The sequence below is a fragment of the Grammomys surdaster genome, unplaced genomic scaffold, assembly GCF_004785775.1.
Source record: "Grammomys surdaster isolate TR1022 unplaced genomic scaffold, NIH_TR_1.0 322, whole genome shotgun sequence".
Taxonomy (NCBI): Eukaryota; Metazoa; Chordata; class Mammalia; order Rodentia; family Muridae; genus Grammomys; species Grammomys surdaster.
Window position 1 is genome coordinate 1,055,568 of NW_021604741.1, and position 24,845 is coordinate 1,080,412.

Genomic DNA, 24,845 nt, shown 5'->3' on the forward strand with positions numbered 1-24,845 from the left:
TTATCCAACAATATATGCTGCCTCACATCCTTCTCAACTCACTAGGAAGACACTGAGTATCAACTGTGATTGCACTTTCTGCATCTGCTTGAGATGTGGGAACACATGTGGGCTCCGACTGAAGGGTAGGACTATGATACAGCAGGGCCATTTGGCATGACTTCTTGGAGGTAGAAGATGTAACCCATGAGGAATTTTTCTAGATAATTGGTCCAAGTGGGTATTCAATCTTCTTTCAGAAATTGTTCATCTCGCAAAAGCCGCAGCAGAATCAACAGAGGGAGTGCTGTTTCACTCTGCTTCAGGAGTCTTTTCAGCAATCCAGCCTGCACTGCAGGGGCTATGCTTTGGGTCCTGCTAGCCCCCAGCATCATAGAATGTTCTGCAATGACTTCGTGACTGGAGATCGAAGGCTCAAGTTACAGGTGACTTAGGAAGACTACTGTTGGCTGATGTCTTGGAGTACTTAACTAAATCTAGCAGTCTCTTTTCCCGAAGTGGACATGATGCTGATCAGAACATTTTAAAGCTTACAGAGTTGGGAGAGAGGGGATAAGTTTATATCAGTAGCCAGAGACAATCTAGGGTCCAAGCCAGACAGATATCCAAAGACTGAGTCTGTCCTATAGCAGAGTTTGCTACTGAGTTCTTTCTTGGAAACTAAGTTACTGAGCAGTGGTACACTAAGGTTGCTGGCACCTGTGTTCAGGTGACCCTGGCTCTCATGGATGGAAACTGAATAACTAGTTGAGAATGTTGATTATAAAAACAGACTCAGAGACTAGACAGCCCAAGTTCAAATCTCATCCTTAACCAGTTTCTTCCTGGTGACTTTGGGAGAGTTTGTCTTACTTTGTATGCTTCAAAATCTATAAAAACTATGTCATGAAAACATCAATTTCACAAGGGGCAGTGTGGGGTTCCAGAGAATAAAATGTGACTCTAGCCAGGTGCTCCCAAGGATGGTAGAGGCTGGCATTCCCTTATTTCATTAATACCTTCTTTATTTGGGTTCCGTTTTGTGGGGCTCATCCCTTTTGACCCCAGTGATTGGCACATTACTGTCTTTTGTTGTTTGTTTGGGAAGTAGCTGAGTTAGTTCTTCTGAGAGTCTCTTTACATTGATCATCAAACACTGGTTTTTAATAGTGTACAGATGGCCTGTAAGGCACGCTTAGCTTTTCTCTCAAATTGATGGATATATTGATTGGGAAAGGGTCTTTCTGTGAAGCCCAGGTTTGCTTAGAACTTGTGGTTATTCTCTTGGTTCTGAGTGCTAGGATTAAAAGTGTACACCACCAAGCCTGCCTCAAAGTTTTCCTTCAAAGAAGAAACAGAGATAAATTACACTCAGCCAAACTTCATAATAACATTTTTAAAAAGATTTTTTTTAAATCTCATTAGACAAGTGAAATTTAGAAGCTGAGTAAACAAACATTGATCATTCTTATAAAATCAGGCAAGAATTCTCTAATAGAGGAGATGACACAGGATAATTTATTATAACAATTTAAAAGTTTTATTGCACGTTAGATGGATGGATGGGTGAGTGCGGGTCTACCTGAGTAGCGTTTATATACCACGAATGGGTTACTTATAAAACAAGAATGAGCACATCTCACGGAAGAATAGATTTGGACCCACCACTCCTCATAAGTATAATTATTGTTTAACAGTATTATGAAGGGCTGCTGATGAGATGCAGGTGTTTAAACACACAGCGCCAATAGATTTGACACGGCATTCAGTTCAGGCGTATACATTTTTAAAGGCTGTGTTCACCCAGGGGGACAATAAAACTCCACACAATGGTAAGAGTGTTTGCTAAAAACATGAGGTGACTGGTTAATTTTTTTTCAAATGGGCTATTGTAGTCAGCACTAAGTGTTTCTTATCTTACTAGTCTCCATATGTTATATATTTTGGGATGGAGAAAAATCTATCAGCTACATGGGAGAGCCTGTCTCTCTGGAGCTCTTACACTGTCTCTGAGGGCCGGATGATGCTCCTTGTTTTGTTCTGAGCAAGTTGAGTGTAAAGTGATGACCTGCTGCTTTGATGAGCATTTTTGGACAAGATGTAGCCTAACCACTCAGTTCCTAGAAGACGAAACTGAGGATGGAATTTCTTAATTCACTCTGAGGAGCAGACTCTACAGTTGAACTTGTGGCATCCCCTGAGGGTTTTTTTTAATTAGGATCTTCCCATGATGGCATGCTGCCACCTGGCAGATGTAGGGCCTTATATGGACTTTCGAGCACACAGGTTGCACAGGTCTAGTTACTAGGCCTCACCAAGTAGGTTTTGTGTCATTCAGCCTAATTGGATAGAACTGCCTATCTTCCATCTCTGATTGGTTAATGCTTTCTTTAGCACATGCATCCATGTTAACACATCTTCAGTTTGCCTGGAATACTCAAGTAGCAGTCGAGAAGGAGAGGAAGAAGCCTATGTCTGCTAAATATGCTGTGCATTGTACATGCACATACCTTTATATAAATTATCAGTCTTGTACTCTAGACAATGACAGGCAACACCATGTAAAATCAAATATTTTTAGAGAGAAGATGCTGATTTGTGCACCGGCAGCTTATTGTAGTGCCTGGCATACAGGCCACTTAAATTACATTGAAGGAAGAATGAATGAATGAATGAATGAATGCTAGGATTTAACATTGATCTGAGTCGTTTTCAAAGCCCTGCTCTTAGTTGTTCTTTTTAACATATATATATAATTTATTTTCTATTTATATATTTTTATATATATATATATATAATTTATTTTCATATTGTAATTTATACTCATTCACACAGGGGTTATAAACACAAAAAGGCAGGACGTGGGGAAGGGGATGACACTGGAGTGTGGGTGTTCAGGGGGAATACAGTATCTTTCAGAACAGGGTATTGGCTGGGTGAGGGTTCAGGGGACAGGTCACTATGACTCTGCCTATAACTCACTTCTCCTTATCTAAGTTGGTATTGTCTGCCAAGGCTACCTATTTACAAGGTCTATGACTACTCAGGCTTGTAAATTTCCACAAAAGCTGCCTGTTTACAATAGCTTATAGCCATCTGTTTCAGTGTTTATCCACAGAGACCCAAGACTTGGTGTTAGTATACATGTATGACAGGCCTATTGCTGATTTTAGGCCTCTGGCTGATTTTAGGCCTTCAGTGTATAAGCAGGGCTGCCCCTGACATCTCCTCCTTTCTCTAAGTATAGAAGGGCTGTGGCGAATCTAGTCTTGCGAAGGCGGGGATAGAGGCCTGACCTCCAGTAATTGAAGGGGACCTTGTAATGGCTCCGGTCCCCCTGTCGTTGTCCAGTGAGGCATGAGGGCCATACCCGTCCCGATGTCTTTTTCCTGGAGAGGGGATACTTTTGACATCAACCCCTATGCAGCCAGGCTTGTCCCTCAGGGAACCCAGACAGATATTTTTAACTTTTACTGATATTCCCTTGCAATGCTTAGCCTCGAAGCCTAAGCAAGAATTCAGGTCGCCTGTCAGAGGGGGTTCTGGGTGGCCCCTCTCTGCCTGGTCTAGGGGTGGAAGTACCCTCTTTTAGGTTGGGTGGAGATGGGTTTTGGGAACACCCTGGATAAAGTAACAACCTCATCTTGACTCTCATGGTCCTCCATAGCTAACTTATGATAATGTATCTGAATAGGTTTTGCTACCAAATTATTTATCTGTTGTTTCACAGAGTTAGTCCGCCTATTTGAGGCCCAGGGACCAGAAGAAATAAGCAAAAAGAACCCAAATAATGGTCCCAAGATGAAAGGAGGTAGGGTTGACAACCCTGGAGAGGTTGAAAACTAATTCTTGTACCAGCAACTCATCTTTCTCTTTCTCTCTCTGACTTTTCTCAGAGCCTTCTCTGACCTTTTTCATGCTCTCTTTAACCATCCCTATCTTGTCTATGTAAAGGCAACATTCTTCTTTAAGGGCTGTACACAGTCAAGAGCTGTACACACCCTTTTCTATTATAATAGAGTAAATCAAGTCCAATAAGGATCTTTGCGATTTTTGGAGGTCTCTTCAGACAGCGAAACGAGGGATTTCTTCAGATTAGGGATGTCAATCTCTAGCTGTTTGATGTTCTTGTCAATGGCCCTTCGAAGGTCTGAGTAGTATAAGTTCAGAGGCCAGCATCTGGATTAGAACTTCTAACAGCGGACATCACAGGTGATTCATTTTACCTGAGATGCTGCCCGAGTTAAAACTCCTGGGAGGCCCTCTTCCTCTGGGTTTTGTGAAGTTGAGTACAGAGCTGCCGCCTGAGGTCTGCTCTGTGCTAGGGCCCAGACCGGAAGTCCTCCTCTCTTTTGTATTTTCTAGGGTCAGAAATACATTCACTTCCTGTGGCCACCACTTGGCATTGTCACTGACTGTTTAACAAATAAGCGTTTAACAAATACATTTGCTTATGACAGCATTTAAATTTCCCAGTGTTTTAGCATGTATACATAGCTGTTACCTTGGGGTTTTGTTTTTAAGATTTGCTTTGTGTGTGTGTGTGTGTGTTTGTTAGTGTGTGTGTGTTAGTCTGTCTGTCTGTCTGTCTGTCTGTCTGTCTGTCTGTCATGTCTGTAGGTGACTGTGGAGGCCAGAAGGGGGCAGTGAATCCTTTGGAGCAGGATTACTGGCCTTTATGAACTACCTGACGTGGATGCTAGGAACTGAACTCAGGTCCTCTGGAAGAACTTCGAGGGTTCTTAACCGCTGAGCTTTCCCTCCAGTGCAGCCCATCTTAGGTCATTTTTATCTTTAAGAACGGGAATGATGCACTTGTAAAATTAATTGTTGATGTCATCACTGGAAGGTTAAGACAGCCACAGTGCCTTAAAAGGATGCCATGACCAGAGTACCTCCTGCTTAACAGAGTGCCTGCTGCCCAGGTCCAGCTCTGTCACCACCGCGACTTTCAAACACTTCTGGAGTTTTCCCCCATTTGTGAAATGTTCATGGGACTCCTATGCTTATTTCAGTGATCTTCATGGATGTTGATTTTAGCCCAGTGGTGATCTCTCATAGTGCTCTGGGGATAGGTCTCATCAGTGATAGGACTTTGTTTTATTCCATTAAACAGTTTCTCAAGATTGCCTTTCTCATGTTACAGGAGAGGAAAATTCGATTCCAAAGCAGTTAAACGGGGACCTCCTCTTCATAGAGTGAAACTTGGTTGTAGTTTACAGCTATATGTTCAGTTATATGATCCTTTATTCATTGATCTACCAGTTAAAAATATATGTGTATATAATATGTATATATGTTTAAATATTATATTAATTATGTTATATTTTTAAATTCAATTAAAATAAATAAGTATTCAGATATATTAATACACATTAGTAATTATATGAAGTTGAGCCCACAAGATACAAATAAATGTTTATCAAGCAAACATTTATCGGTTTTATATGTAAAGAGATACCTGCATTAAGGTTTATTTGGTGAAACACTCTCTTTGGCTGTAAAAAAGCCAGAAACAACTTCCACACTTGTCAGCAAGGAGTACTCTTACTACTGTATAATCCTGTATGCCTTTAATGAGTCAAGATGCTGTAGTCACACGGGCACATCTGTAGGGAGAGGTTGACTGTAGAGTATCACAGTGTAGTGTAGTATTGTGTATCACAGGGTGACCACAATGACGTGCAGATTCATAATGTTGATCTTTCTAGTAGCCTCTGAAGAACGATATGCTTTCTTGCTTGGATTTGCTAACCACACTTGCCTCTTTATTAGGTTAATCAAATGATGGATACAGAAAAGAACTAAAAAAATTCTAGAAGGATCTTTGGAATGGATAGGATTTACTAATGTACAGGCAAGATGGGAAGAACTGTGTGTGTGTGTGTGTGTGTGTGTGTGTGTGTGTGTATGTATGTACTAGAACTAGAAGAGTTTTGGGGATAGAGATCTTTTGGAGAGATAGGAATGGGAGGGGGCACAAGAACAGACTCTAGGAAGGAAGGTGAAAGATGTCAGGAAGCCCAGTGTACATTGCGTGAGGTGACATTTTGTGCGTGATTTCAGCAAAGCCTTGAATGCTTCCTAGCTGGCTTTTGAATGTAAGCTTAGTTTTGAGTGGAGCACCCATACTCCTTAGGGTCATGCAGAAACAGCTTTATCTGGTTCTGCTATGTCTATAGGAAAGAGTTTATGTATCATCCTAATACATATGCACTAGAACCCTGTGAGAGCATCTAGCAACGCTTTCACTTTTAATTATCTCGGGGGTGCTAAAATCTGCACCCTGTAGAGTATGGTTCAGGATTTTAGAGTGAACAGTTAGCACTTTTTATCACTAAGAAATGAAATTATTTCCTATATATTTATACATACTTATATACTTAAATAATATAGTTTGTATTTCTCATAAGTTGAGAGGCGACATTCCTCTAAGGAAGAATCGCTGTGTGACATAGTAGTTACATAGTCTTGCTGGAATGGCTTAAATACATATGGTCTTGGAGATACCTGCTTCTGGGGCCTAATTTAAGTCACCATAGTAGCATGGAAAGGTCTTGGCAGGGAAATAGTACACTTACCACAGGGAGCATCTAGCCATGTGCTGGAGCAGTTTATTTCATCCTTGGGAGAGCATCAGAGAGGACCTCTCCATTTTCAGCTTGTAGCCTAGGCAACAGGGCTTCTTTGATGTCTAGAAAGTCTAACCTGAGACAGTATTAAAGATGAAGCAGATACCTATATGATGCTTGTGTCTAGAAGATGGCCACTGTGACCATCCACTGGAGGCTGCTTCCGGGTGGAAAACACCCTCCTCACATGGGAAGGATTTGGTGTAGGACTCAAGTCTAACAATGCAGGGAAACAAACAAAACAAAAGCCAAACCATATGGGAAAATGGTCTTGGAGCCAAGTTGCCAAGGTGTCACAGGTTTTTTGTTTTTCCACCAATTTCAATTCAGGAATGACCAAAATACCTGATTGGCTGGGAATACTGACTTAGAGGTGTGGCAAAAAGAGAGAGAGAGAGAGAGAGAGAGAGAGAGAGAGAGAGAGAGAGAGAAATGAGCTTTTTTTTCTGACCTCCAGAGTGACAGCTTTCTCCAGACAACCCGAGTAATGCTTTGAAATCCAGGTCTCCTGGGAGCATGGGAACGACAGATGCTTTTCCTGATAAACTTACCTTAGGGCAAAATGAAGATGGAAACACTTGCTGTCTGTGGAATCAAAGAGTTTGAGTCAAAGATACTCAGTTTCCCGACTCCCTGCATTTTTCAGTCAGATGGCTCTCTGCTGTGTGGGGTGCAGGGGTGATGTGCAGGCAGGCTTCCTTTGTAGGACAAAACTGGAAGAGTATGGTTTTCAAAGAAAGCCAATGCATTTTTAGGGGAGAACTGGGAGGTTTGATATGGAAGTTGGTGTCTTCAAATGACGTCCTTTCATTGTAGCATTCAGAAGAGCCCAGGCTAGCTCACCTCTGAAATGAAGTCAGTTGGTTTATACACTTCCCTTCTACCAAGGTCACCCTCGTTGCAGGAAGCCCTGAACTCTCTAAAAAGAGAATTTATTCTACACAAAGACAGAAATGATTCATCAGCTTGAATTTTGTTCAGCGTCTCAAGGACTTGCAGAATTCAAGAAAAACCAATTATACCAAAGAGAAGGACCAAGAGAATCCAACAGAGAGAATGTCAATGGTGAACACTGACAGCATTCAGAAACCAGGAGAAAAACGCCACTCTGAGAAGACATCTAATTAGTACACTGGGGGATTCTGAGAAGAAGCCAGGGGCTAAGAACAGCTGTGTCCTTTAAAAAGAGGCAATCAGCAAGCAGAGGGAACTCATGGAATCAGATATGTGATTGTTGGAAGCAAAAAATCTCATAGACAATTGAAGGAAAATTGTAAAAAATCTGCCAACGTGGAAAGAAAATGACAAGAAGATAAAAAACGAAAGAGAAAAGTCACCCGGGGATGAGCAGAAAAGCAACACAGCAAATGTGACCAAAGAGAGCTACAAGGTGAATTTGGTTTGGAAGAGCACTGCTCTGAGGCAGGATGGCGGGCAAGAAAAATTAAGACGACACAGGAAGAGAAACCTTGGAGCCTGGTTATCTCTCACCAGCAAAAGACAAGAATTCTTGCCCGATTGACAATGCTTGCACTGAAGGTGGCCTTCATAGAACCATTGCTTCATTTATATAGTTTTGAATTTAATGTTTTGATAATTTATTTCATTTATCCACATATTTGTGTGGATGCATGTGTATGTGAATGCGCTTGCGTGTTCTGTGCTCATGGAGGCCAGAAGGGCCATCACGTGTCCCTCTATCATCCTCTATCTCTATGTCTTTGAGGCAAGTTTTCTCCTTGAACCTGATGCTCCCTGTTTTCCCAGAGAAGCTGGAAGTCAGCAAGCCCCAGTAACCCTCTTAATCCCTCTCTACTTGGAGTTGAGAATACAGGTTTTGTGGGACCAAAAACCACATATGCTTGTCATATGGGCACCAGGATCCAAACTCTGGACCTCGGTATTACAGAGCCACCTTTCGAGAGCCCCTTGTACAGCGATCTTGTAAATAAGAACATTAAATTAAAATGGATCATACTTAAAGTGTAAGCAAATATTGTCTTACCACTACCTAAATTTTTTCTGGAAATCTTATGAACTAGATATAAACTTTTCGTTTTTAGTAGAGACATCTTTTCTCCATATTTAATTATTGGAGCCTAGGGTTCTACTCTCTCAGTATGATCCTGACCACTCCCTCTAAGAAACCATGAGGTGATTTTATTTGACTCCCTCAGCAACCCTTTGAAATTCAACTTTAGAAGTCACTAAAACTGGCATTCATGGCAGTTGTAAACCGAGCATGAGTCGCTCTTTGATTTCTACTGAGCTAACCATGTTAAACTGATATATTTTATCTGTCCCTCCCCCAACAATGAACTGTCCTTGATCTCTAAGAATAAATTCCACTTGGCCATGATATATGATTATTGTTATTATGTGCTATTTAATTCAGTTTCCCAGATCTTCATTGAGAATTTTTGAGCCTTTGTTCATTGGGGACATTGGTCTGTAATTTTCTTGTGGCCTCTAAATCTGGCTTTGGTAGTAGAGTGATACCAGTAATTCACCTTGTCTTACTAAGAGTTGACATTCTATTAGCAGAAGTTGTGTGTGTGTGTGTGTGTGTGCATGTGTGTGTGTACATGTGGGGGCTAGAGAACGGCTACAGGTATTGGTTTAATTTTTTACTTTTGTTTTGGTTTTGTTTGAGATTTAGTCACCTACTACCATGGAGCTTAACAACTAGGCTAAGATGGCTGCTTAGCTCTGCTTCCTCATGCCTGGGTTTAAAATGCTCAGCAATTTCATATGGCTTCTTGGAGATGAACTCAAGGCCCTCATGCTTGTCAGGCAAGCCCTTCACTCTCTGAGCCATATCCTCACTTCACTGTGGACCTCGGGGCTCTCCCTTCATTGCAGACGCTTTCCTCTTGTTCCTCAATAGCTTCTGTTAGGTGTGATTGCTATATCTGTAAAAATGGACACACTATACTTTATTTCATAGACTGTGTAGCCTGCATCCAATGAATTGACGTAAACCCTAGTTCAGTGTGGTATAGACCACCATGGACTTGTGAGGTATTGTGTTGCCTCATTAGTACATCCTATTAGAACGGGAGCCAGAGCAGAAAGGCTAAGGTAGTGTGATTCTCAGCTTGTGGGTTGCAACCCCTTTGGTGGTACTGTGTCAAATGACATCTGCACAGGGTTCCATATCAGATATCCCTGCATATCAGAGGTTTATATCATGATTCTTAACAGTAGCAAAATTACAGCTATGAAGTAGCAACTAAAATAATTTTAGGGTTGGGGGTCAACACAGCATGAGGAACTGTATTAGGATTATTGAGGACCACTGGGGTAAGGCTGAGGATTCTGAGATATGAAGCACTGTCTTTTTGCTCCTCTTTTCAGGTTTGTGCCTGCTAGTGTCAACTATTTCAGCCGCTGCTATTGCTGCTTCATTATCTCCATAAACTCAATCGTCAGGAATCTCTAGGGGCCTAGTGTCTTACGTGATTTCCACTTCCCAAGAAGACAGTTTACCAATGAATGTGAATATAATCAGAAGTAGGTGAAATAGCCATGCACAGCTTAAAACACAATCTCTTGTTCTAGCTGTCGTGTATAAGTGTGAAGGAATCGTTAACTTTTATAGAACATTTTTTTTGAAAATAGATTCTTCTCTCATACAATACATCCCAACCACAGTTTCCCCTCCTCCCACTCCTCCCAGCTTCCCCCACCTTCCTTCTCCCCCAGATTCACTTCCCCTTTGCATCCTCTTTGGAAAGAGTAGGCCTCTAAGATACGGCCAAACAGGACAATATAAGATAAAATAAGGCAAGGCAAGAGGCGTCATATCAAGTCTGGACAAGGCAGCCCAACAGGAGGAAGAGTCCCAAGAGCAGACATAAGAGTCAGAGACACACTGGCCCCCACTGTTAGGAGTCCCACAAAACACCCAGCTAACAGTCATAACATATACACAGAGGACCTGGTGCAGACCCATGCTGGCCGCGTGCTTGCCACTTCAGTCAGAAGGGATAGAGAACGTTTCCCACAAAATCAACTAAGCAGTGCTTATGGGGACTCACAGAGACTGAAGCAGAATCAGTATTTTTGCTACTTCTAAGGTGAGAAAACACAGGAAAAGAAAGGAAACCTCAGGCAGTTTGCTCTTGGTAGAGCCAAGACTCACCTGTGTTGTGGTCACGACAGATGGTGATTCTCTTAAACCGAGAACACCTAGCTATAAATATTGTTGCTGTTGTGTCTTGACACTGCCTTACCTTTCTTTAAATCAAATCATCTACATCTCTAAGGTCCAGGCAATGATTTTATGTCTTTATAAAAATTAATTCCTGCATCTATTTTGAATTTTTAAATTTTGTCAGCTATGTGCTCCCGATTGTTAACTCGGCGTGCCTACCTTTTACTTCCTGAAGTGCTTTCAGATCCCTGTTTTGCCTCAGGAACCATGGGAAGGAGGCAGGGAACTCAGGACACTGCTTGTACCTGACTTCTGCTCAGGGGGAGAGTGTGGTGACTTGCTGATTGCTCACACCTGGACCAGCTGTGTAACTCCCCTTCAGAGACCCAGTGCCTTTGCTTCAGGATGCTATTTGGATGAATGTCGCCACTGGACAGGCAGACTGAGGCTACATCATGCAGCATCAGTTCTGGGGACTGTGAATGATTTCAGCTACCCACTAGCAATGCGAAAGATAAAGCTGGCTCTGATTATGAGGGCAAATAAGATCAAGAACTCTATAAAATTTAGGGTGGCGGAGGTTAGTTGACATCTCTGTATCATTTTTGTCACATGTAAAGTGCAGTGGACACAATCCTGATTCTGCAAGGTTGTTACGAGGACTTGAAATGTGTAGGGCGTTTATGACGACGATCTATGTATTGCAAGCGCTTGATAAAGGGTTGGTGTTTCTGTTCCGTAGTGACAGGAGAGCAAAACACCTTGCTAGAAAAGAGCTGAAGATACGCATCTAACCAAGGTGGTTGCTAACAAGGCTTCAGGCATACTACCCGGAACCTTACATACTACATTTCATCTGTCTTCACCCTTAGATTTGGCTTCCTGTGCAAATTTCAAGAGCTTAGTTCAAGTCATTTTTCTGCTCTGGGTCTCTGTCCTCTCTTCTTTGAGATACAGATTCAGATGGTTTGCACTCAGCGGTTCATCCTGAGACACTGTCCTGTTTGTCAGAGCTTTTCTGTTGTCGCTGTTTATCTGCTCAACAGGAAGCTTTACACTCAGCAATGGCCTAAGCCCGAGGAATAACAGCGTGTGGAAGAAAGCATCTTTACTCCAGTTTAACATCTGTCTGTGCAATGATCTCATTAGGTAACTCCGAGATCCCTTTGCTACATTTCCTATTAAAATTCTGCCTCATCTGCATCTTGTCTGTGAGAAATAACTTTTACTGGAGGAAGTCAGGCAGAAAACCTGTTCAACTTCTTGTCCTTCAAGACATGATACTTTGATTTTAGAGGTTGGACTTGGCGAGGTAATGAAATTATCATGGTGGAACAAGGCATAGAAATAGTAAGGACGATAATTCTTCTTTGCCCATTGTATGCTTTTGCTATTCATAAGTTTTAGGGCCTTAGATATTAGATACACTTACGTAAGGCCTCACGAACGGTAATTATCTTTTGCCAAAGAAAAAAACTCAAACGAATGCTAAGCTGCATTATCGCTTGGCTTCTGACATGAGCTGATAATCAGATTTTCTTGCTTAAATCCATGGTGCTTGAACAATGCTACCCACTGTCTGCGCTTCCCGATATTACCCTTAATTAGAAAGAGCAGAAACACAAATCTGAATTATTTCAAAATCTGGTTTCCATGGTCAGTGGTTTGAAAGGCTTAACTTTATTATAAATAAACCTGGTTTTATTGGCTAATGAAATCTGAGATGTGAAGCCTGGGATGGTGGGGGTGTACTGCTCTGATATTTACACATCCAAATATCCAATGTGGACTAAGTGTTTTAGAATAAATCATTGGATACTTGGATTATAATTTCTTTGTTCAAGTACACTACCATTCTTGAACCTTACTACTAAGATCTGAAAGTAACCAGAATTTATGCATTATTGAAAAGCAGCATTTTCAAGTTTAATTATATTTCAACATCTATCAAGGAGATCTTGGATCTATTTTATATATATTTTTTACTTTGGTCTTTTTTGTTCCTTCCGAATATTGAGGTGCATAGTTTATACATGTGTGATGATCTGCCTGTGTATGCATGTGCCTCCTCATGTTTGGGTCTAAAATATTTACAATGGGCCTGTGTGTGTGTGTGTGTGTGTGTGTGTGTGTGTGCAGTAAAGAATAGTGGCTAGGATGGCACAGACAGGAACTCAGCTGCATTTTTTTTTTATGGTCTAGTAAAGAGAAGGCTAAAAATAGGTAAGGAAAACTGACTCCGTTTGACAGACTAATAATGAAGCATGGATAGTAACTTTGTTCATCTGTAAGACAGCAGGACAAACTCTTAGGACCAAAAGCACATATAATGACCTCAAACACTGTCAAGAGTTGTGGCCACTTGTATCACAGATATTCTTCCAGTTTCTTTGTGGATAGCAAGACCCAGCTGATTCTGTATACCTAAACCGAAGCCCAGATCTCTTTTCTTCTCCATGTTAATGTTTTTCAAAAGGTTTTTTTCCCACTTTGCAATCCTTATCTCCCCCTTTCAATGTTCATTGATATTTTCTGTTGAACTCACACACTCCCTCACCACCTCTATGTTTTCTGTTGAACTCACACACTCCCTCACCACCTCTATGTTCTCTGTTGAACTCACACACTCCCTCACCACCTCTATGTTTGGCGTTTTGTTCCCATAGAAATCATTCACAACAATAGGAACTGCCCTGTCGGATGCGCAGTATCTAGATGAGGATGCTGGAGCTCAGCGGGGGTCATGTATCTGGTGACTGGTACAGGCACAAGTCCAGTGATTAGTGATTAGCGATAACAGTGCTTAGTCCCAGTCTTGAGATCTGAGCACTGTGTTATATTTTCCCTGCCAAGCTGTGTAGCTTCTTTCAAATCAGTCTTTTTGACTTTGGAGCTCTATCTGGTTGTGGGTTCGAAGCTTCTCTTCCCACTCACCCAGCTCAGAATGAATGTTTCTGGGGTCCAGGCTCCTATGGCTTAAGGGGTTTATCATAGGGCCACGTATTTGCCTTGGGTAGTCCTGGTGGGGTAAGAAACATTGCCTTTATTTCCATAGGGAATAGTACAGAGACCAATTGCCTAACTTCAGGAGACTATAATATGGATCGCTTCCAGGAAACAGCCATAGCCATCTACCTTAGACAGTGAAGATGAGTGAGGGCTGCGTTATCAGGCATTTTAGACTTTCCACACTTACATGTCTCCTCTCCTTAAATGCCAAGGAATTAATGGTAGAACGGAGACTTCTAATTGGCACACTGCAAATTGGTTACAGGTAGCTTTTAGCTCTCTCATAGTCCTGTGGAGCCTGGGCTAGCCTGGTCATATCAGGTCAGTTGTTCTTGGCTTTGCAGAGTCTCACTGGGTTAGCTCAGTGCTTCTTATAAAGACTTAGTGGTTTATATATAGCTATCCTTCTGTACATCCCTCAAAAACAATTATGAAGGAAGTAGTCATGAATTTAGAGGTGTGTGTGTGTGTGTCTGTGTGTACACAGGAGGAGTGGGTGTAGAGGGGTGGATGTGGTGAAAGCATATTTTACCTGTGTAGGAAATTCTCAAAATTAATAGTTTTAAAGGGGAGAAAATAAAAGAAATTAGTGAATGGGTCGTGAAGCCTCTTTGGGTTCCTGAGGGTAGTCTTTCCCATGGGATACGCTGACACACACAGAGTGGGAAGTTAAGGGAAGTAGTGCAGAGAAAACCAAAGAAGCCCGTTCAAACCTGACCACACAGACCCCACACCCACATGGAGGAAGAGGGCAATATCCAAAACATGAGGCCATCTTTTAAAAAGAAGAGACCACATGAACAAGAGATTCACTGCAGAGGAACTGTGTGATTATCCATATGCCAGTGAGCAGGAAGTCTCTAGAAGTAGAAAGAAAACCCTAAAATGAGAAGTGGGAGGGTAGAATGGAGGGAGGGAAGGGGAGTGGGGGTGGGGAAGAGAGCGGCTGCACACAGTGAGAGGCTATACATTATTTTCATGAAACAAAGAAAGAAAAAGAAAGAAAGGAAGAAAGAAAAAAGAGAAAACAGAAGAAAAACATTCCTAAAAACTGCAAAACAAGAATTTCCAGGTTTAAGGGAGTGGTCGGAATGCCCAGTGTAATGAAAGGAAAGCCACACTATGGCACTTTATTGTGAAACCTATTTCAATAGTGACAAAGAGATCTTAAAACGTTTTTGGAGATAAAGGACAAAGGACACAAATGAAACAAATATTGCTCGGGCAGATCACAAAAGAACATAAGTCGGGTGGCACCACGCACCACTGACCCAAGATGCCGATTGGCAGAGACAGTCAGGAGCGTATAGGTATCCTGCGATCTTTTCACTAGGAAACACGCATGCTCAGAAGATGGAGCCATTATAGGAAACACGCATGCTCAGAAGATGGGGATATTGTTATTTCCTTGTCATAGTGCTCTTAGGTGTTTTCAACTGTGGTAGGAAGTGGTCTCCCAGCATAGAAAGGCTCTCTACAAATGACATCGGGAAAAGATGCAGGCTTTATTCACTTGGCTCAGGATTTTTTTGCCCTTGCCCAATTGACTGTGAGAATTTAAGATTTATCCTGAAAAAAGTTTTTTACAGACACTGTCAAGACCTGTAAATAATTTGTGGGTCCTGGAGCAAAATGAAAATGTCACTTCTTAATGGTAACAAAACATAAATATTTTAGCTTTAAAATATCTTATTACTAATAAATGTACCATAAACAATAGCTACATAGGACTATAAATCAGAACTTACAAAATTAAAAAAATGAGATTTTGGCATCAATTTTGCACAATTTGGTGAATAATGATTCATTAATGTTATGTATTAATTGACTATAAAGATTTTTCTTGCTTGTTTTCTATAAATCTACTTATAAAGACATTATCAAAATCCTTTGCTTTTAGCAATTTCATTTTCAATATTATAAATTGATAATTTTTATTTTCAGAAGAACCTTATGTTACTATATATACTATATATACTGTATTGCTACTGACATTGCTTAGTGTATTTTATACTTTCTGACACTATTGGCGTAAATTTCTGAGAAATTATTTTGAAATATAAATTTTAATACATCTAGAATTGATTATTCTTAGTGTTTTACATTTTTAAATTTACTTATTTTTTTATCTTGTTCTGTATGTCTGCCTGCATGTATGGCTGTGCCCTGCATGTATACCTCGTTCCCTTGGAGGTCATAAGAGGGTGCATGAGCCTTTGAAACCAGAGGTACAGAGGTTTGTGAGCTGCCATGTAGGTGCTGGCGATCGACTCAGAGCTCCCTGAAAGAACATCTGGCGCTTTTAACCATTGGACAATCTGCCAACTTCTCTAGCCTACAGAAGAATTTTATAAGGAGTGTCTTTACCTACAAATCCATCTTACACGGATCTGGATTTCCTGCTCTTCAAGGGCCATGGTGATTCCTTGTTTCCTCTAAAATTTCCTGTAACTTTTGAATGTTATAGGAAGCCGAGTGTGCGTGCAATAAGAATGCCCCTAAGGAGTATAGTTTCAGCTTTTTACACTGTGGCTTATTGTGTATTGACAACAACAACAACAACAACAACATACCTCTAGATCTTAGGCGTAAGGGTTAATATCAAGTGTTGTTTCTTTAATTTGAGGGAGAGGTAGATTACCTAGAAATTTCCTCCCAAAGCAGAGTGACTTTCAGCTTTCACTGTGCCAACCCTTATCAGAACCAGTTTTACCCAGAGTAAAATGGACGTCCTTTTATATAATCTACTGTTTGAACCCTCATCTTCCAAACACAGCAAACTCAGCCCCAAGAAGAACAAGCACAGGATGCAGTCCATCCAGCTTGGCCTGTCACATCTGAAGAGAGATGGAAAAGCCCTGCTGTGGTCAGATAACTGCAGCAGCTCCAGCTTCTGCTCTCTCACTGGGAAGACCCCATTCAAGGAGTTTTGACAAAATTTTACAGTTTGCAGTTGGTCCTGAACTAAAGTTTCTGTAACCAATAGGATGGAGTGTACAGTGATGTGCTCAAATATAAGTGCTTGTTTTATCCAAACCATAATGACTCAGAGTTGTAGTCTGGACTCCCGAATTCACGAAAGTAAAATATAAGTGGGAGGAAAAAACTGAAGGAAGCCCTTCTGTGTGGTGGGAGTTGACTTGCAGGCAGGTCACTGGTTTAGGTCGCTGGGTTTGATGTTGGTTCCCTTTCTTCTCTGTTGGTGTACAGAATACCTCCCAACACCATGAACACAAGACAGTGGGTGAAGCTTCTAGTTGAGCATGAACTCAACGTTTTGGTGTTCATGACCTAAGTGCTATCCTCAGCAATACGGTGTTTACCATCAGGTTGTGGAGAACAGCCAAGAGCCCAGGCTATAGTTTGTGATGCTTGCCAGGCAGGTCTATGATACAGATCCCTTGACCAACAACTCAACAAGATGTAAACCATTTATGGCACTGGGATTTTACTTAGGGCATTTTCTTGGGCATTACACGTAACGTCACTTAAATTACACACACACACACACACACACACACATATATATGTATATATTTAATATATAATATACAAAATATATGAAATATATATGTACATATATATGTGTATATAACACACACACACACACACATATATATATATATGTATATATATGAATGAAACTTCTACAGTAGTAGGCTTCTGTTTAGTTTTTCAAAAGGCTTCCGGTTTTAGTTGTACCTCTTCACGTTCCTTCCTGTATCCCGCTTTCCCTTCCTCCTCTCCATATACCCCTCCTATTGAACTTTCTCCTTTATCTCTCTATAACATTATATATTTTATGGCCCTATTCTTTGGTGACCACTCCACTGTATCCCCTTCCCCATACTAGGCACTTGACCACTGTGGTGATTCATACTATAGTATATGTATTGCAAGATTATTATTTATGTTGCTATTGTTTAGGTCTCAATTTTCAATTAAAGAACGATTGCAGATTTCTGCAAAACAAGTTTGAAAATGTCAGCTTTTTACCAAATGATAGACTGTTGCAAAAATCTCTGCTTCCTCTTTTGGTCTGCAGGGGAGATGCATTTCCCATGATCCTAAGGGAGAAGTCTAGGTACAGGAGCTCCGGTTTCCTATTCTGTCCTCCCGTGTCTTCTAATTATAGTTGCTGTAGGTGGCCCGAAGCGGCTGCTTCTCTTACATAATGCCAAGAGAGAAAGAAAAAACGATTTCATTGGTTACTGTAGTTAGAATGGGTCCTCAAGCCCAGCAAGAAAATCACAATAGGCTTGGCACACAAACAATTCAAAAGTACAGGTGCTGGGAGTGTGCACAGCCCCAAAATCAACATGACTTGGGAGGAGAGAGGGTTAGAAAACAAAGAAAGGTGCTTTTCACTCAGAGAAATTTATTTCTTTTCAATATTTGTGATCTGCAGCTGATAGCGCATGAGGCCACTCGGCTTTCTTTCCTGACAAAGGGGAGGGCTGCAGCATTGAACAGATGCTTGAACGGCCTGTGGCATGAGGTGGGCCATTTGTCAAGAAGATCAATATTGACTGTTCTTGTATCTTTGTGGTGAAAGTTTGCTCTTCCTTAAAAAAAAATAAAAAGAGCTGGGAGTTGTGCCTTAAAATACAGAGCGCGTGCCGACTTCAGGCACTGAATCGAGTTATTGCAACAGGTCTTCATAGAGAGCAGGCCCTTCCAGCTTCTGATGCGTTCCTTCTCTAAGGAGTCCATCGAGCAGACCCTTCTAGCTGCTGAGATGTTCCTTCTCTAGGGAGTCCTTTGTCTCACAATACCTGCGGCTTCTTCTCCATTCCTTAATTTTAGCTTGATCTCAGCAACGTGAAACACACAATTCAATTCTAACAGTACATTTCAATGTATGTTTTGAAACATCAAATTCTATTCAGTTTAATACAACATAGATCAATATAATGTCTCATGAGGCAGGAACTTGGTGACTACTAGGAGGGCCATGTGTTCTAGTTAGATCTCTGTTGCTGTTATAGATCACCCTGGTCAAACATCTCTTAGGGAAAGTAGGGGCTTATTTAATTTTACAGGTTACTGTCCATCACTGAGGGAAAGGGGAAGTTAAGGCAGAAAGCCAAAAGCAGGAACTAAAAGGCAGGCCTGTTTGCTATTCTTTGCAGCATTAGCTTGAACCAAGGAACTTGGCTCACAGCCGTGGAAACACATCAGAAGCCATGATGGGGGCTGCTTTTCTTAGGTACTTTTGGGTTGCTGTGGTACAACACCATGACAAAAGCAACTTATAAAAGAAATTATTGTATTTGGTGCCCAGGGTTCCAAAGGTTTAGAGTTCCATGTCATCATGTCAGGGAGCAGGGTAACAGGCTTGCAGGCGTGGTGTTAGAACATTAGTTGAATACTACACGTCTTGAGATAACCACAAGATAGGAAGAGCTCATTGTGGTGTGATTTTGAGATTCCCACAGCCTACCCTGCAATGACCTATCTCCAACAAGGCCATACTTTCTAATCCTTCTCACCAGTTTCATCATGCCACTTAGTGACCAAGGATTCCAAAGTGTGAGCCTCTGGAGACCATTCTCATTCAAACCATCAGGGTGCTACTGGCTCCGTGAAGCAGAGCTCTTGCAGGCTCATGCTTACCTCACAGCTCAGGACTACTTGCCTAGGGAATGGTGCCTCCCATAGTGAGTTGGGCCTTCCTCTATTTATTAACAATGGAGACAGTTCCCTACAGACATGCCTACAGGCCAATCAGATCTGGCCAATTCTGTGAGACTTTTTCTTAGATGACTTTGGCTGTATTTATTGATAGTCAAACCTAATTATGTCATACATGGATTGTGAGGATTCTGTGGCTTCTGACCTGAGCCTCTATAGTTTCAATATACAGAGGTTTTCAAAGGAGTGGGCAGTGATGCTTGACACATCTTGCAAATTAGTTCTTCCTCATTCTTTTTTGTCTTAAATTCACTCTTGGTGTTTCATTTATATGGAAGAAACTCCCCTTCATTTCTTAGATAACCTGTTGTGATTTTTAAAAGTATAATTCAATCAGTGCTAAGCAAATAAAGAAAATGATAAGGAGGGGGGCTGTGATGGGGGCTTCTGGGGGGAAATGGGAAAAGGGAATAACATCTAAAATTTAAATAATTAAGATAGCCAATAAAAAAAAGGAAATGATCAACCAGAAAGGCTTATAAAGGACAGTCTTTTGACCCTCCTTCTGCTGATCTCCTGAACTCTTGTCACTGGTATCCCTAGTTTGGGTCTCTCAACTGCCAACTCTTGCCCCATGGCTGAAAAGTACATATCTTCTCAAGCTCTGATCTTTGCCTCTTTGGCTTAAAAAATGCATGCCAAAGTGAAAGATTCCACTTTAGGGCATTTACAGGATGCTCCCATTCAGTGCGGCGTTTGTGGACGGGGACATAAACTATTCCCCGAGGAGATAGGGCTTAAAGAGTTCATTCAAGAGTGTCCCTCTTTCTCCATCTCTATCTTCTGAACCACTAGATACTCCCTGTGCTTGTAATGACTCTCTCACAAGACACCACAGTAGCTACTCCCTTAGTCCACGAATCTGATTCTGAAGTATCTCTCTGTCTGAGAAGCCATATCTTACTTCTCTATAAATATACAGGGGCAAGGAAGATGGATCAATGGTTAAGGGCACTTAGAGTTTTTACAGTTTGGTTCCCAGCACTCACACTGGGTGACTCACAATTGCCAGTAACTACATTTTTATTGGATTTTATGCTCTCTGCAGTCACTGAATTGATTTATACAGACCCCCTCCAAACATAAAGAAAATTAAAAATAAGTATTTTAAAAATTAAGAGTACTGCTCTTAACATTTTCTTATTCCTTTTAACCTTATCTAGTTTTTCATCTTAGGGTCTTTCATCTTAGCATTGTCAACAATGAGAAAAATGATGTATATTGGTTTATTTTTTGGTCACCCTTCACTAAAACATTGATTTCACAAACCATTTCTGGCACATAGTGTAACTCAGTAAAAAATTTTCTGCAGAATCAGAAAATGTTCATTAATTCTTTTAATCTAACACACAGTGTGTGTGTGTGTGTGTGTGTATGTGTGTATGTGTATAGGTGTGTATGTATATGTGTATATGTGTGTGTATGTGTCTGTGTGTATCTCTGTGTGTGTATGCCTGTATGTGTTTGTGTCTGTGAGCATGTGAGTATTTGTGCACATGCTCTGGGTATTTAGAGTCAACTGTTTTCAGGATTATAACTTGTAAAGAATAAAGAGGCAAAAGCGCTATTACAAGGTCACAGTTTAATGTAGCAAGAGTTGTGGTGGCATGCCTTGTATTTAGAGTCACAAAGCTAACGCTGTTTGGTTTAATTTTCTCTTTTACCTCACAGCCTATCCCTCGGTGTAAAACCACAGCCTTGCCCTGCTCCAGATTCCTTACTCACATGAAGAAATTTTCCTCATCACATAAAACGGATAAATTACATTTTCTGCCATTTCCAGGTAAATTCAACAACCCTAAGAAATCCCATGGATTCCTGAGAAACTATAGAATATATAGGTGAGATCATAAGGTTTTTAACACTTCAGCTATATTCTAACATGGCAATGAAAGAGGCACTTTATTGGTTTATGAAATCTTCAAATCCAGGGGGATATTGGCTCATGGCTTGGTTGGATCTATGGCTCATGGACATTATTAGGGTTTTGTCCCACGATTACTACTGGCTTTAATTCTTGCTTTCATTTGTCAGAAAGGGTAACACATTGTAGCCAGAGGCATGTATTATTCTTAGAATGGATGGTCTCTAAAATAAAACCTTGAGGCAGAGGCAGATGGATCTCTTTGAGTTTGAGGCCAATTTGCTCTAAAACATGAGTTCCAGACCACCCAGGGCTGTAGAGCGAGACCCCGTTTTGTAAACCAAGAAGGAGCAAATGAAAGTAAAGCCTTATTTCTTTCCCTATCTGTGTCTTCACATTATGTCTGATGACTTTGATTCACCAAATTTGGGTCTTAAGGACCTGGGAAAATGAAACGTTGGATGGGCCATCGTGGAGAGTACCCACATTGTACCAAATGTGTGTACATAGGCGGAGACAGAGAGATAAAGGGAAAGGGACGTGAGGGGTAGGGAATGGTTTTCCAAACTAAGTTGAGGTAAACTTTTATAAGAATTTAATTTTTTAAAACGAGACCAACGTGATGTGTAGTTTTATTTTTGTCTACCATGTCCTTTCATTATGGACTATCATGGCAACTTGGCAGTATAAATTAACTCTATTTTGATGAGTATTTCCCTGACTTGAAAGGAAGATGAATTATATGACCAATTTTCTTTTAATCTAAAAAAAGCAGCAAATTTCCAACAACCATTGAAGCAGATAATGGTTGTGCTTTGACTTGTGTGCTGTGTTATTAATTTTTAATGTTAGAAAGTTTTCATTTGTTTATTAATTTATGCAGTATACTCATATAGTGTTACTACCAAAGATGGGAGGGGAAAGGCCAAATCATCATGGCCAAAATTAATTAAAGAAAGCAATTAATTAAAGCAAGCTTTTTCATTGGTGTCTGTGGGCTGCCTCCTCTTAAGAGGGCTTGAGAGACTAGCATTGGATGTGAGGAAGACAAGGCTTTTGTAGGGCTCAGGGGTGGAGGGTTTACAAATGGAGGAAAATGGGGTTATAGGAGTAGAATACGAGAGGTGGTCAAAACATGGTAATCACAGTCGGTAGTCAAAACAAGGCGGTCCGAGGTGGTCATATAACCTTTTGAAACAAAGACATGATGCTATTCCTGGAACAGATGGTACAGAACTATTTGTAGTTAAGGTTACAGGTGGGGCACAGCCCAATCCTTGAGAAACAGAGGTTTAAGCATCAACAGAAATGAACCCAGTCTGTCTTTACTATAAGACAACTTTTACATGTAAGATGGAGGTAGGCTGGTTCCTCATTAGTTTCTTGAATATACTTGGATTTAGGTCTGTTGAAAGGTTTTATTGGCTTTATGACAATTTCAATGTCCTGGATTATATACTGTTGATGAAATATTTATCCAAGGCTTTATATCTGTAGATTTAATCAACTGAAGCTCAAAATGTATTTATGCCTATGATAAGTACCTCTATTCTGAACATATGCAGACTTTTTAGTCTTGTTATTATATTAAATGATATGGTATAACAAGTGTTTATATAGCATATACATTGTTATCATGTATTGTAGTAATAGGTCCTGTAGGCTATTTTATAAGTGCTATACCTTTTCATATAAGGGATTTGGGCAACCTTAAGTTATGGAAAAGTAGTCTAGGAACTAGTCTCCTTTGAACTCTAGAAGACAATAGTAGCATCTATTTCATATTTTCAGGGGTGTGGTAGCACATACTAAAGTGGGTTCTGATATATCTCTATCTCTGCTAGGTATTTAGTCACTTAGTTTTATACAATTGATGTAACTTAATAAAGGTAAATGCTTAATTCTTTTCAAAATACAAAGAAAGACCAAAAATGGTCACCATATCTTTCTGAAAAAAAAAAGTAAGAATTTAAAATTCAGTACATGAGAATCTTCAGAGCTGAGGTTACAACTGTAACTGTTTGAGAAATGGCATGCTTAAAATGGCATCCCTTCCATTGATAGCTCTAAGTGCTTTCATTTGGTGGCCTGAAGTCTTCAGGTAAGCTATGTCTAAGGTTTGCCAATGGATGGAGGGGTAGTTAGGTATCAAGGACTCTCTAGAGCTGTGGAGCCCTTAGGACAAATGAGTAGTGTTTTGTTTGTGGGTGCTGTATCAGGACGGGCATCTGAGCTGGACACCTGAAAGAGGGAAGATCCGTTGTGAGGCTGGCCGACCGGGGAGGGGAACTAATTGTCTTTAGCAGCAGTTAAAGACAGACCAAAAGGCAAGTTTGTAGGGAAGAAAATTATTCTTGAAGCTTTTGACAGTCATCAAGGAACAGATGATAAGGGAATGATGTGTTTATGAAATTAGATGAAAGGCACAGCCAGAGTCAATGTGGAGGAGGTGGTGTGCACAGTACAGGGTCGTGGATTAATTATGAGGGCTGAGATAGAAGGCTAGCGTGGGGGTGTTTACATAACCATCAGTTTACTCAGTAAAGGATGACTGACTGAACAGTTTCTAGGTAACTGCCATCAGGCTAGTTTTTGGAAATACAGACACGAATAAGACAGGTAAGATTCCTGTCCTCTTGAAATGTACCTTTTAAGTAAGGTAAAAATTGATAAGTGGACAAGTAAATTATCCAGGTTACGATAGGTAATAAATAATAATAAAAGCAATGAAGAAAAATAGTATGTGGGTTTTCTTATGTTCCTTTGTCATCAGACCCTGCCCACCTGCAGGGTTTGATGAGAGACAGACCATTTAATATCGCCATAGTCTTCTCATGTCTAGGTTCTCACAACAACAACAGAATCATTTGACATGCAGTTTCCTAAATCTAACTTCCTTCATTTAGTCTAATGCATTCCAGATCTATGGTTTTTATGTTGAGTAATAATAGGCTATTGTATGGATGTACCATGGTTTATCCAGTTATCAGAGGAATAACGTGTTTTTTTTTTTTTAATCAGAGGTTTTGTTGATGTGACTGGAATGTTAGTTTAAACCTTAATTATGTTAATGATCACAGATCTGCATGTATGGTGAGACATACAGCTGGACAATAACCAATGAATTATACAACTATGTAAATTTGACTTGGGTAACTCTCATATTGAAGCAACTTCTAAACAATTTTTCAAAAAAAAAGAAAGATAAATTAAAGAAAAACTAAACAAAACAAAAAAAGGTTAACTAATGGAATCCAGGGAATGCAGAAGAGTTGGAATTACTTAATGTATGGGGGTTAGAAAAATTGACACTCATTCTAGAGAAAGGAAAGTTGTGTAAGTTAAAATGAAAACGAGTGCTGATGTTATTTGTTGGTCACAAGGAAGAGCTTTGGGCTTTGTCCTAAATTCCATGAGGGCACTAAAGTCTCTATTCTTCTTCCCACCTACTTTGAAAGATTATCGCCTTGTGGTTTGTGTACAAAACCGTAGCAGGAACAAGTAAGAACGC

General features: G+C 40.5%; 1 protein-coding gene across 1 annotated transcript in view; it reads left to right on the top strand.

Moving 5' to 3' along the window:
- The window catches only part of CUNH12orf42 (chromosome unknown C12orf42 homolog), a 149,322-nt gene that overhangs the window by 66,979 nt on the left and 57,498 nt on the right, over window positions 1-24,845 (top strand). Inside the window, exon 4 of the mRNA XM_028778027.1 lies at window positions 21,142-21,253. Within this exon, the coding sequence (XP_028633860.1) occupies window positions 21,142-21,253 (112 nt within the window). The remainder of the gene's footprint in view (window positions 1-21,141; window positions 21,254-24,845) is intronic.